Source organism: Leucoraja erinacea, chromosome 14 (assembly GCF_028641065.1).
Source record: "Leucoraja erinacea ecotype New England chromosome 14, Leri_hhj_1, whole genome shotgun sequence".
NCBI classification, from domain to species: domain Eukaryota; kingdom Metazoa; phylum Chordata; class Chondrichthyes; order Rajiformes; family Rajidae; genus Leucoraja; species Leucoraja erinaceus.
Genome location: NC_073390.1, coordinates 42,058,791 through 42,071,817, shown reverse-complemented (window position 1 = coordinate 42,071,817; position 13,027 = coordinate 42,058,791). Strand labels below are relative to the sequence as shown.

Genomic DNA, 13,027 nt, shown 5'->3' with positions numbered 1-13,027 from the left:
CGGCTCCACCAACGGCTCCCGCGTCGCGCGCCGTCGCCATGGCGACTGCGGGGCAACGGCGCCCGTACACGTGACCCGCTGCGGGGCAAACACGCCCTCCGCTGCCACCACAACCACGTGATCTCCGGGCTGCGGGGCAACGGCGCCGTGCCCCACGTGACGCGCTGCGGGGCAACGGCGCTGAGCCCTACGTGTCGTGCTGCGGGACAATCGCGCTCACCACATGATTATTACGGGGGGGGGGGGGGGCGCGGAGGGTCCACCTGGATTACTACTTGGCCATCGCAATGGGCTTACATGATCCATTGCGGGGCAAGCGGTGCGACCCACGTGATCCACAGCGGGGCAACCGGAGGGTCCCACGTGATCTAGGGGCGGGGCAACAGTATGGCCTCCTGATCCATTGCGGGATCCACGTGACGCACTGCGGGGCAGCGGCGACGGCCAACGTGACGCAACTTGGAGGTGACCGCGCCCATTACGTGACGCGCTGCGGGGCAACCGTGCCCGTCACGTGACGCACTGCGGGGCAGCGGCCTGGCCTGCGGGGCAGCCGAGAGCCGGCCAGTGGCCCTCGTCGTCTATTGAGCGGCTGGTCCCCTGAACACCCCAGTCTGCACAGCACAGCGCCGGCCCGTGTGGACAGGAGGTACTTCACCGCGCGTGTTCATCACTGATGGGGAACAGAATTAGGCCATTCGGCCCATCAAGGCTACTCCGCCATTCAATCATGGCTGATCTATCTCTCCCTCTTCACCCCATCCTCCCGCCGTCTCCCCATAACCCTGACACCCGCATCTCTCCCTGTCTGCCTTAAATATGTCCACTGACTTGGCCTCCACACCCTTCTGTTCCTCTGAGCCAGTAAAATAACATGATGCCAATCCATTAGGCTGGAGAGAGATATAATTTCCGAGGATGTTGGCAGGACTTGAGGGCCATAAGCTGCAGGGAGAGGTTGAGCAGGCCAGGACTTTATTCCTTGGAGGATGAGGGGTGATCTTGTGAGAGATGTACAAAATCATGAGGAGGATAGATTGGGTAAACTGAGATGAGGAAAAACGTTGTCATCCAGATAGTTGTGAATCTGGAATTCTCTGCCACAGAAGGCAGTGGAGGCCAATTCACTGGATGTTTTCAAGAGAGAGTTAGACTTAGCACGATTTAGGGCTAAAGGAATCAAGGGCTAAGGGGAAAAGCAGGAACGGGGTACAGATTGTGGATGATCAGCCATTACCATATTGAATGGCGGTGCTGGCTCGAAGGGCTGTATGGCCTTACTCCACCTATTTTCTATGTTTAAACACAGACTTTTAGCCCCCATAGTAGGGGAATCAAGAACTAGAGAACATAGATATAAGGTGAGCAGGGGAAAGGTTTAACTGTAATCTACATCACACAGAGGGTGGTAGGTGCATGGAACGAGTGCCAGAGAAGGTAATTGAGGAAGGTATTATAACAACAGGTCACAGTTTAAGGATAAGGGGGAAATCTTTTAGGACCGAGATGAGGAAAACATTTTTCACAATCTCTGGAATTCTCTGCCACAGAAGGTAGTTGAGGCCAGTTCTTTGGCTATATTTAAGAAGGAGTTAGATGTGGCCCTTGTGGCTAAAGGGATTGGGGGGGTATAGAGAGAATGCAGGTACAGGATACTCAGCCATGATCATATTGAATGGCGGTGCAGGCTCGAAGGGCCGAATGGCCTACTCCTGCACCTATTTTCTAAGTTTCTAACATTTAACCGACAACAAAAAAAAACAAAGCACCAGACTAACTCAGCAGGTCAGGCATTGTTTCTGGAGGACACGGATAGGCTATGTTTCGGATCGGAACCCTTCTTTAGACTGATTGTAGAAGGGGTGAGAAAGCTAGCATGATTAAAGCAGGATAGTATTAACATTTGGATCGATACCTCTCCCTCTCCTCCTCCTCTACTGCTCTAATACTCTTTGTCTCCTTTTCGTCTCTAGCCTTTGTTCATCCATCTATTAATCATCCCCCCTCACCTCTCTTCTTCTTCTATGCAGTTTTTTTTGGCGGTTGGCAAACAACTTTTTAGTGCATTACCACCACCAACTGGTATGGAGTGTGGATCAAATAACATTATAACTTATATACTAATAACCTATATCTTTCCGAACAAATTGGTTACCCTGAGAAAAAGCAATAGGATTTGATAGCACTTATATGAATTATTTTGTAAAATCCCCCTCACCTGTATTCATCTACCAGTGCTTTGTCCAGCCCCCACCTCTTGCCCAGCTTTTTCCTCCCCTACTACAGTCAGTCTGATGAAGACTCCCAACCCAAAACATTACTTATCCATGTTCTCCAGAGATGCTGCCTGACCCGCTGAGTTGCTCCAGCAATTTGTGTATTTTTGGTGTAAACGAGCACCTAAAAGACAGTTGGACAATAGGAGAGGTTTAGAGGGATAAGGGCCAAACTCAGACATATGGCAATAGGTTAGATGGGGCATCTTGGTCGGCACGGACGAGTTGGGCCGAATGGCCTGGTTCCGTGCTACATGAATCTTAGCAACGGAACCCTGACCTAACTCGCTCATTCACAAGTTTTAAAGTTTGTAAACTCATAAGCGATGGGAGCAGAAATTAGGCCATTCAGCACACCGTCAACTCCACCATTCAATCGTGGCTGATCTATCTCTCCCTCTTAACCCCATTCTCCTGCCTTCTCTCCATAACCCCTGACACCTGTACTATCTGTCCCTGCCTTAAAAATATCCATTGGCAGCCTCCACAGCCCTCGATGGCAATGAATTCCACAGATTCACCACCCACTAACTATGGAAATTCTTCCTCATCTCCTTCCTAAAGGAAAGTCATTTAATTCTGAGGCTGTGACCCCGGAAACATCCCCTCCACATCCACTCTATCCAAGCCTTTCACTATTCTGTAAGTGCATCACTTTCATCCATAAATCAAATTTTGTAATTGAAATAACTAATAGATTGTAAAGGCATTGGGGTGGAGGCACTGTTTATACAGACCCCTCTTGAAAGTATAAAGCCCTAGTTAATTTGTAAACAGAAGTGAAAAAGATTTCCTTTGCGTTTCCCCTATTTTGCCCGTAGACACTTTAGTAAAACTCATGTTTTATCATATATTTAACCTGTTGAAATTACAAAACATGCTGAGTGCATAGTAAATAAAGACCGTCATCCAATAAAAACAGTTCAAATGGGCCACACGAGGCCGTGGCATTATGACATGTAGTTGTCACCATTCATAAAGTTACTCAATTTAAACCTGCACTTGTCCAAGTGAAAATATTACCAGGAAGGAAGCAGGTAGGGTCATAAAATTAACTGTGGCGAATCAGTGTTGGTCATTCACCAGTTTTCACTAGTGTTGGTCTAGTTTGTGCAACTGGACACCCGAGTAGGTGATTTATTTTAGCAGAGCTCGGTGGTGTATTGAGGAAAGGCAAAATGTCAGTGTGACCTTGTACGTGAACGGCGAATTGTACCGGCATTCAAATGATCGATAATAGTTCAGCTGTTATGTTCACCCATATGACCTCGGGTTATTTTCTCTTAATTGCCCGGGGAAGAGGGGAGGCAAGAATATTTACTTTGCAACTAACTATTGCCTACTGACACGCGCGTGCACGCGGGCTCGGGCACGCGTGGTTGCGGCCGAGCTGCATTTCAGGTTGTTGCCCCGTGTGCTGAGAGAGGTAAGTAAGTGGGGATTGCAGGCTCCTGCAATGGTGCTGCGTTAGTTCCCGGTTGGACTCTCTGTGAGCTGCTGGCTGGGCCCGGCCGCTGGTGCGAGTCTCTCATCTCACACAGGCCTTCCTCGGGCCTTGGAATAAACCAGCTCGAAGTTGCTGTGAAATGCAGGCACGGATAGCAGATTGACGTTACATGATGCACTCGGTTTTAATAGTTTTCCTGCAGCCTCATTTACTGCACGTTAAGAGTGGGGAGTGTTTACCATGCAAGAACTGTGGGGGTTAGTTGCCCTCGAAAGTGCAGTCTCCTTAACTAAAACTGGATTATGCTCTGACTCCACTGTAAATGGGAGCACACAACATTTCTAGTGCTTTTCAAATCTGTCACAGGTTCTGTGCTTCCACCCCACTAGTTAGGATGGAGTGAACTAGATATTGGGGCTACTGCAGTGGTACAGGTCCCTAGTGAGACCACACCTGGAGTATTGTGTGCTGTTATGGTCTCCAAATTTGAGAAAGGACATATTTGCTATTGAGGGAGTGCAGCGTAGGTTCACAAGGTTAATTCCCAATGGGGCGGGACTGTCATATGCTGAGAGAATGGAGCAGTTGGGCTTGTATCCTCTGGAATTTAGAAGAATGAGAGGGGACCTTATTGAAACTTATAAGATTATTAAAGGGCCTGTCCCATTTGGCGAATTTTTTTTTCGGCGACTGCCGGCGTCATATCAGTGTCACCAAAAGATTTTGAACATTTCAAAATCCAGCGGCGACAAAAGAATGTTGCGACACTTGAAAAAACACCGCGCGTCAATATGTCATCATGCCACGTCACGCCACAAATGTTTCGGTGACCTGATACATTAGGTCGGCAGTCGCTGAAAAAAATTGGCAAGTGGGACAGCCCCTTAAGGGTTTGGACATGCTAGAGGCAGGAAACATTTTCCCGATGTTGGGGGAAGTCCAGAACCAGGGGCCACAGTTTAACAATAAGGGGTAAGCCATTTAGAACGGAGACGAGGAAACACTTTTTCACACGGAGAGTTGTGAGTCTGTGGAATTCTCTGCCTCGGAGGGCGGTGGAGGCCAGTTCTCTGGATACTTTCAAGAGAGAGCTAGATAGGGCTCTTGAAGATAGCGGAGTCAGGAAATCTGGGGAGACGGCAGGAACGGGGTACTGATTGTGGATGATCAGCCATGATCACATTAAATGGTGGTGCTGGCTCGAAGGGCCGAATGACCTAGTCCTGCACCTATTTTTCTATGTACCTGCAAGAAATGATTCTAAGTAAATGAAAGTGAAAATGAAAACTTTTTGTTGAATAATTATTGTTGGAGTTTTGGACATTGATTGGATGTACTGATGCAGTCTGACTAGTAGACTTGAATAAATACGTCTTTTCATATATTGGTAAATGAATGAATTCTCAGCAGCATAGGCACTTATTGATACTTTAACGCACTAACAGGATCATTCTGTAGCAAAGACGAGTGGTGTGCATAAAATCATGTGGGGAATAGAAAAGGTGACAATTAACTCTCTTGACTTGATGATTTGAATGCACAGAGTAAGGGGATCAAGAACCAGAGGAGGTAGATTAAGGCGGGGGGGGGGGGAGATTTAATCGGAACCGGAGTGACAACTTTTTCACACAGAGGGTGGCGGGTATATGGACCGAACTGCCAGAGGAGGTAGTTGTGGCAGGTACTACTACAACATTTAAAAGACAAAAATGAGTCTGAAGAAGGGTTCCGATCCAAAACGTCACCTGTTCCTTTTCTCCAGAGATACTACCTGACCCGCTGAGTTGCTCCAGCACTTGGTGTCTATCTTTGGTATAAACCAGCACCTGCAGTTCCTTCCTACACAAAAGACACAAAGTGCCAGACTATGGAGCGAAGGAATAGACATATTCAGCAACCCTTCTTTTTCATTCCAAGAACTAACAAAGAAATTGGGAGACGTGCATTTAAATTCAAAGCTTCTTCTGACTGGAACACTTTGCCTAGTACCATTAGAACTATTAGCTCATTTAGTCTATTTAAAAATACACTTTTACCCTTCCTTATAAAACCATGTACCTGTTTCTAGTATTAAAGCCTTTAAGCTCCTTTATCTAGCTTGCTCTGTGTGTGATCATTTGCACTGTAACATATAACTGTTATTATTATTGGATATGTAAAGTCAATTAACAATTGTTATAAACTATAACAAGTGGGGATGGAGGGGTTATGGGATTGGTGTGTGGGTAGGTGGGTCAATGAGAGCCTTTATGTATGTTATGTCTTGTGCTGTATGTTTTATGTTGGACCCCCTCGAAAACGAGATGACTGTCCATCTCAAGGGGTTATCCATGAATAAACTTATTTCAATAGGTGATGTTTCGAGTCGAGACCCTTCTTGGAGAAAAATCCTCGACCCGAAATGTCACTTATTCCTTCGCTCCATAGATGCTGCCTCACCCACTGAGTTTCTCCAGCATATTTGTCTATCTTCAAAGTGCCAGACTGTCTCAGAGGGGAAGGCAGCATCTTGGGGGGATGTAGATAGGCTATTTGTGACAGGTACCTTCTTTAGACTGAGTGTAGCAAGCAGGAGAAAGCTAGAATTATTAAAATAAGATAGTATTAAACGGTGATGATGATGAAACTGATAATGCTAATTGTCTTCTAATACTGTTTGGGACAAAGACCCATCATTTATTTATTTGCCTCTGTACTCCACAATTTGAGATTTGTAATAGAAAAAAATCACATGTGGTTAAAGTGCACATTGTCAGATTTTAATAAAGGGCCATTTTTATACATTTTGGTTTCACCATGGAGAAATTACAGCAGTGTTTATACATAGTCCCCCCCCCCCCCCATTTCAGGGCACCGTAATGTTTGGGACACAGCAATGTCATAGAAACAAAAAATAGGTGCATGAGTAGGCCATTCGGCCGTTCGAGTCTGCACCGCCATTCAATATGATCATGGCATGGAAATGAAAGTAGTCATGTTTAGTATTTTGTTGCATATCCTTTGCATGCAATGACTGCTTGAAGTCTGCGAAATGTACATTACCAGTTGCTGGGTGTCTTCTCTGGTGATGCTCTGCCAGGCCTGTATTGCAGCCATCTTTAGCTTATTCTTGTTTTGGGGGCTAGTCCCCTTCAGTTTTCTCTTTAGCATATAAAAAGCATGCTCAATTGGGTTCAGATCGGGTAATTGACTTGGCCACTCAAGAATGACCATTTTTTAGCTTTGAAAAATTCCCTTGTTGCTTTAGCAGTATGTTTGGGATCATTGTCTTGCTGTAGAATGAACTGCCAGCGAATGAGTTTTGAGGCATTTAAGCAGATAGGATGCATCTATACACTTCAGAATTCATTATGCTACGACCATCTGCAGTTGTATCATCAATTAAGATAAGTGAATCAGTACCTTCAGCAGCCATACATGCCCAGACTATAACCACCCCCACCACAGTGTTCCACAGACGACGTGGTATGCTTTGGGTCTTAGACAGTTCCTTCTCTCCTCCATACTTTGCTCTTGCCATCACTCTGATATAAGTTAATCTTCGTCTCATCTGTCCACAAGACCTTTTTCCAGAACTGTGGTTGATCTTTTAAGTACTTCTTGGCAAACTGTAACCTGGCCATCCCATTTTTGTGGCTAACCAGTGGTTTGGATCTTGCAGTGTAGCCTCTGTATTTATGTTCATGAAGTCTTCTGCGGACAGTGGTCATTGACAAATCCACACCTGACTCCTGAAGAGTGTTTCTGATCTGTTTGACTGGTGTTTAGGGTTTTTTCCTTATTATAGAGATAGTTTTTTCTGTCTTCAGCTGTGGAGGCCTTCCTTGGCCTGTCAGTCCCTTTGCAATTAGTAAGCTCGCCAGTGCTCTCTTTATTCTTAATGATGTTCCAAACAGTTGATTTTAGTAAGCCTAAGGTTTGGCTGATGTCTCTAACAGTTTTATTCTAGTTTCTCATAATGGCTTCTTTGACATTCATTGGTCCTCATGTTGATAAACAGCATTGAAAGTTTCCAAAGGTGATGGAAAGACTAGGTGCTGAGAGCTCTCTTATACCTGCATTAAGGAGGCAATTAAACACTCCTGAGCAATTACAAACACCTGTGAAGCCATGTGTCCCAAACATTATGGTGCCCTGAAATGGGGGGAACTATGTATAAACACAGCTGTCATTTCTACATGGTGAAACCAAAATGTATAAAAATGGCCTTTTATAAAATCTGACAATGTGCACTTTAACCACATGTGATTTTTTTTTCTATTACAAATCTCAAATTGTGGAGTACAGAGGCAAATAAATAAATGATGGGTCTTTGTCCCAAACATTATGGAGGGTACTGTACTATTGTTAAAACACTCTTTTTAAAATGTGCCCAATAAATTAGCTGCCACTGCGTTAGAATGATTTTCTTTCACCTACTAATGTGTTCTGTCCACAGTTGAAACATGGCAGACACAAGTTCATCTCCACTCAAGCACTTTGTACAAGCTAAGAAGAAGATTAATACCATATTTGAACAACTGTTGGAATATGTTAATGAAGGTGCAAGGTTTATTGAAGGTAAACGATGAATGGATATTTTCATAGACCTAATAGTTGTCATCATGTAGAGAAAGTAACAGGTGTTGAGCCATAACTTGTGCATTGTAACCTAGAGCTATGTTGCTTATAACTTGTCCCACCCCGGTCATTCCTTCCACTCCCCGCTCCCACCTGGCAGAAGGTACAGAAGCTTGAAAACGCGCACCAACAGACTCAGGAACAGCTTCTTCCTCTGTTATCAGGCTTCTGAATGGTCCTTCCATAAGCTAGGGTACTGTGCGATTCATCTCTACCCCATTGCAGACATTGGACTTTGTCTCTGGAACTGGTGTGCTACAATGCTGAGAACTATATTCTGCACTCTATCTTCCCCTTTGCTCTACCTATTGTACTTGAGTTTGACTTGATTGCATCCATGTATATCTGATCTGATATATAGCTTTTCACTATATTTTGGTACACATGTCAATAATAAACCTAAACATTGGTTGCCGAACGTCCAATGTGGGAGAAGCGGCATTAACATTGGGGCAGCATTGTGGGGCACCAATGCTGATGTCAGGGCAGCACCATGGTAGTGCTTGGGCAGAACCTGCCATTTTGGGACATGTCCCAATTGGTAGAATTGCGTGCTAATTATTGAGCCAACATTCATCCAACACCTCTTGCACTACCATGACTTGTTTTCTAAAAGCCCTGTCCCATGGCACGAGTTCATTCCAAGAGTTCTCCCGAGTTTGCCCTGATTAGAATTTGTAGCAATGTTACAAAATTTTGAGATTTAAAAAATCAAGTCTGCAATTTATCCCATCAGATAAAGCATAACAATAAGTTTAATTTGACACCTAATTCACTTTCATATCTCAAGTATTAAAAAAGTTATGACCATTTTCATACTCGGAAATTAGCATCTTGTTCCCTATTGATTTTCAATGGACATTACAAAAAAGCTGTGATCTTGGATAGTCAAAAGCACATTTCTTAAGGAAAGATTAACATTTTTAAATAGCCTAAGTGTCCAAAGATTATTCACAAATAATTCACAATATAACATGATTTTTACATCTAATTTACATTAATTTATAGGCCAAATGGAAGGAATTTAGTGTTCAATTGCTGTAAATAAATGCCCATTTAAATCGGTTTTCTAGTGGGTTTCTGTGAACGCGCAGGTTTAGAATGTTGACAGCGCGCTAGATTAGTGCCCTCAAATGCCGAGAAAAATACTGCGGGATATAAAAAGCCCAAAATGAGCTACTCGCTATAGAAAATTATAATTATAGGGTTATATACATGCCCCATTTAATGTAAAAATAAGGTACATGCCTTTAATTGTTTGCTTTATAAAACCCTGGGGCTGCGAAAGCTTGCGAACTGAACAAGAGCTTTTAAATTTATTATATCTACTATTCGAGGCCTATAAAACTAATAATAGCTTTTGGGACCGGGTCTTGCAGCGATTCTCCGTTAATGATTTACTAGGCTGAACATCTGCGATTGGAACAGCCTAGTAAAAATCGGGTTTTAAACCCGCCCCCTCCAAACAGCTCCAAAATCACACACAAGGGGTGGGGCAGATGCTCAGCCGCGATTCAGGTAGGTTTTGTAACATACCTAGAATTTGGAGATTTACGGTAATGGCCACTCGTCATACTCGGAGCTCTCGTGGGCATTTTTCATCATGTCGAAAAATCTTCACGAGTCTTCCCGTGCTTACCTGCCGTTAGTGTTACGAGCCACTAAGAGACTCCCTGAGCTCCGACGTACCAGCTTCGTTCATTGTGCTTTCCATCAGTTTGATTTTTTTTTTAAACTTGGGAGAGCTCTTGGAATGAACTCGTACCGTGGGACAGGGCTTTAATTGTGTTTCTCCACAAATATCTTGCTTTTGTGTAGTCTTTTTCCTTTCCTTTTTCTTTTTACTGCCTTGTATAATATCTATGTTGAGCATTCTGCGTTTACGTACCTGCAATGCTGCTGCAAGCAGCATTTTCATTGTACCTCACCATACTTGTGCATATTGACACTAAACTCTATCTCACTTGATAGATTTTTCTGATCTCATTTTAAGATTATCCTTGAGCTCTACCTCTGACCAAGATTTTGTCAACTCTTATGGTGTCGTCTTTGATTCATTGTTTTTCTCTTGTCAGAGGATTATGGGTGTCATTGGTTAGAGTCATAGAGTGATACAGTGTGGAAACAGGCCCTTCGCCCCAACTTGCCCACACTGGCCAACATGTCCCAGCTACACTAGTCCCACCTGCCAGCATTTGGTCCATATCTCTCCAAACCTGTCCTATCCATGTACCTGCCTAACTGTTTCTTAAATGTTGGGATAGTCCCAGCCTCAACTACCTCCTCTGGCAGCTTGTTCCATACATCCACCACCCTTTGTGTGAAAAGGTTACCCCTCAGATTCCTATTAAATCTTTTCCCCTTCGCTTTAAAGTGGGATTACGGGGGGGGGGGGGCTATTTTCCACTGGCTTTCCTCACTGTGACCGTTTGATTCTGTCAGCGTCTCGTCAGAATGAAGGCCTGGAGAAGATAACAACACAGCAACAGTTGTCGGAGATAGAAATATTTGCTTCCAAAGTGGCTGGAATCCGCGAGGTGCTGGCACGTCGGCACATGAAAGTAGCCTTTTTTGGAAGGTGAGACGCACGGTTCTCTTGTGTAGGAAGGAACTGCAGATGCTGGTTTACAGCGTAGATAGACACAAAATGCTGCAGTAATTCAGCGGGACAGGCAGCATCTCTGGAGAGAAGGAATGGGTGACATTTCGGATCGAGACCCATCATCAGAGTGAGAGTCAGGGAGGGAGATACGAGAGGTATGAGAAGGTACAGAACACTGCTCTGTTCGGTACGGTCCTGTCTGTACCTTCCCTTACCTCTGGTTTCCCCCTCCCTGACTCTCAGCCTGAAGAAGGGTCTCGATCCAAAACGTCACCCATTCTTTCTCTCCAGAGATGCTGCCTCAGCCGCCGAGTTTCTTCAGCATTTTTGTCTACCTCTGTCTGATGAAATATCTCAACCCAAAACGTCACATATCCTTTTCTCTTGTGCAAGATTCTCTTGTCTTTGATCATGATTAGAGATATTACTTTGTATATAGACCCGGATTATATTTTTTGATGTATAAAATGTAACCTTTTTTAAATCTGGAACCAGAACGAAAGGGTGGTGCTTAACAAACTACAGTTGTCACAGTTCTGGTTAGATAGAATAAACTGTAGTGATTTGGTGATGGCTAGTTTCGGTGTTACCAACATTTTTTTTACTTTATTAGAACGAGGAAGGCTCGTAGAAATAATGAAATTCATTGTTTTCGGTCAAAGGAAAGAATTTGATTTGGGCGTAACAGTAATTTTAGTTTAGAGATACTAAACTATCTCTGGGAAACAGGCCCTTCAGTCCACTGAATCCGCACTGACCAGCAATGACCCATAGGCTAGTTCTATTCTGCACACTAGGAACAATTTACAGAAGTCAATTAACCTACAAACACACACATCTTTGAAGTGTGAGAGGAAACCGGAGCACCCGGAGGAAACCCACGCAGGCCATGAGGAGAACGTACAAGATCCATAGTCGGGACAAAGTGCTGGAGAAACTTAGCGGATGCGGCAGCATTTATGGAGCAACGGAAATAGGCACCGTTTTGGGCTAAATCCCCGGTCTGTGGAGCTGTGAGGCAGCAACTCTACCGCTGGATTACTTTGCCACCCTAATTATCTTAATTTAAACTGAGGGATTAGAGGTAAAGTGTTCTTTAAAATATTACTGCCTTTTAATCCATCATTTTGGACATATTGGATTTAGAACATGGTCATGAGCATCAAATAGCTGAAAACAATAAGCATTTACTTTCCTCATTGAAGAACCTAAAGGGCCTGCAGGTGGAAAACTGACAGCTCCAATTATAGCTGTAATGATTTTCAGCCTTTGTTATTGCCAAGTCGGGTACAATTTCTACGTGGGGAAACTATAGGAGGCTGCTGCTATTTCCCCATAGATTGTGGTCACAATGCTGTCCTTTAAAAATATAGTTTAATTTAGTTTAGAGACGCAGTGCGGAAACAGGCCCGTCGGCCCACTGAATCCACGCCGCCCAGTGATCCCTGCACACTAATACTATCCTAAACTGGCTAGGGACAATTTACATTTAAACCAAGCCAATTAACCTGTACGTCTTTGGAGTGTGGGAGGAAATTGAAGATCTTGGGGGCGGTGGTGGTGGGGGCCATGCGGACACATGGAGAGCCTACAAACCTCCGTACAGACAGCACCTGTAGTCTGGATCGAACCCGGGTCTCTAAACGTTGAACGGCAGCAACACTACCGCTGTGCTACTGTGTTGCGTTGCGGATAGTTGAATTTCTATTATCAATGTTTCTGCCCTCGACTACACTTTCATATGGTCACCTGAAAATAAGTCAAGGGGCATTGTCTTCCATGAATTGAGTTGCGGATTTTCTGTGTAAAAGAAAATTCTGTGCGATGTTGAAAGAGAATATTGTGGCGGCACCCGGTGTTGGGCCACTAGCTACACGAACCCTCAGCAGTCAGTCACGTGACTGGGCAATGGCAGGGAGGAGTTGTCACGGGGTACAGGGGTGTGTCCTGGGATATATAACGAACCCTGGGACAACCCTCTCTCTCTCTCTCTTCTCTCTCTCTCTCTCTCTTACTTTGAGCTGACCAGCTCTCTTCTCTCTAGGGGTGAGTGTCCTTCCACCTCAGCAGGGGCTCACCTCG

At 44.5% G+C, this 13,027-nt stretch overlaps 1 protein-coding gene across 4 annotated transcripts in view; it reads left to right on the top strand.

The window, feature by feature from the left end:
- Positions 1-493: 493 nt before the first annotated feature.
- The window catches only part of LOC129703637 (mitofusin-1-like), a 46,069-nt gene continuing 33,535 nt past the window's right edge, over positions 494-13,027 (top strand). The window contains exons 1-3 of one of the 4 annotated variants that reach the window (XM_055646246.1): positions 494-649; positions 8,162-8,283; positions 10,786-10,921. In XM_055646246.1, the coding sequence (XP_055502221.1) occupies positions 8,169-8,283; positions 10,786-10,921 (251 nt within the window). In that variant the 5' untranslated portion in view covers positions 494-649; positions 8,162-8,168. Of the gene's footprint in view, positions 650-3,293; positions 3,314-3,449; positions 3,471-3,506; positions 3,703-8,161; positions 8,284-10,785; positions 10,922-13,027 lie in introns of those variants that run through there. The other 3 variants (XM_055646248.1, XM_055646249.1, XM_055646247.1) reach the window with 3 other exon arrangements.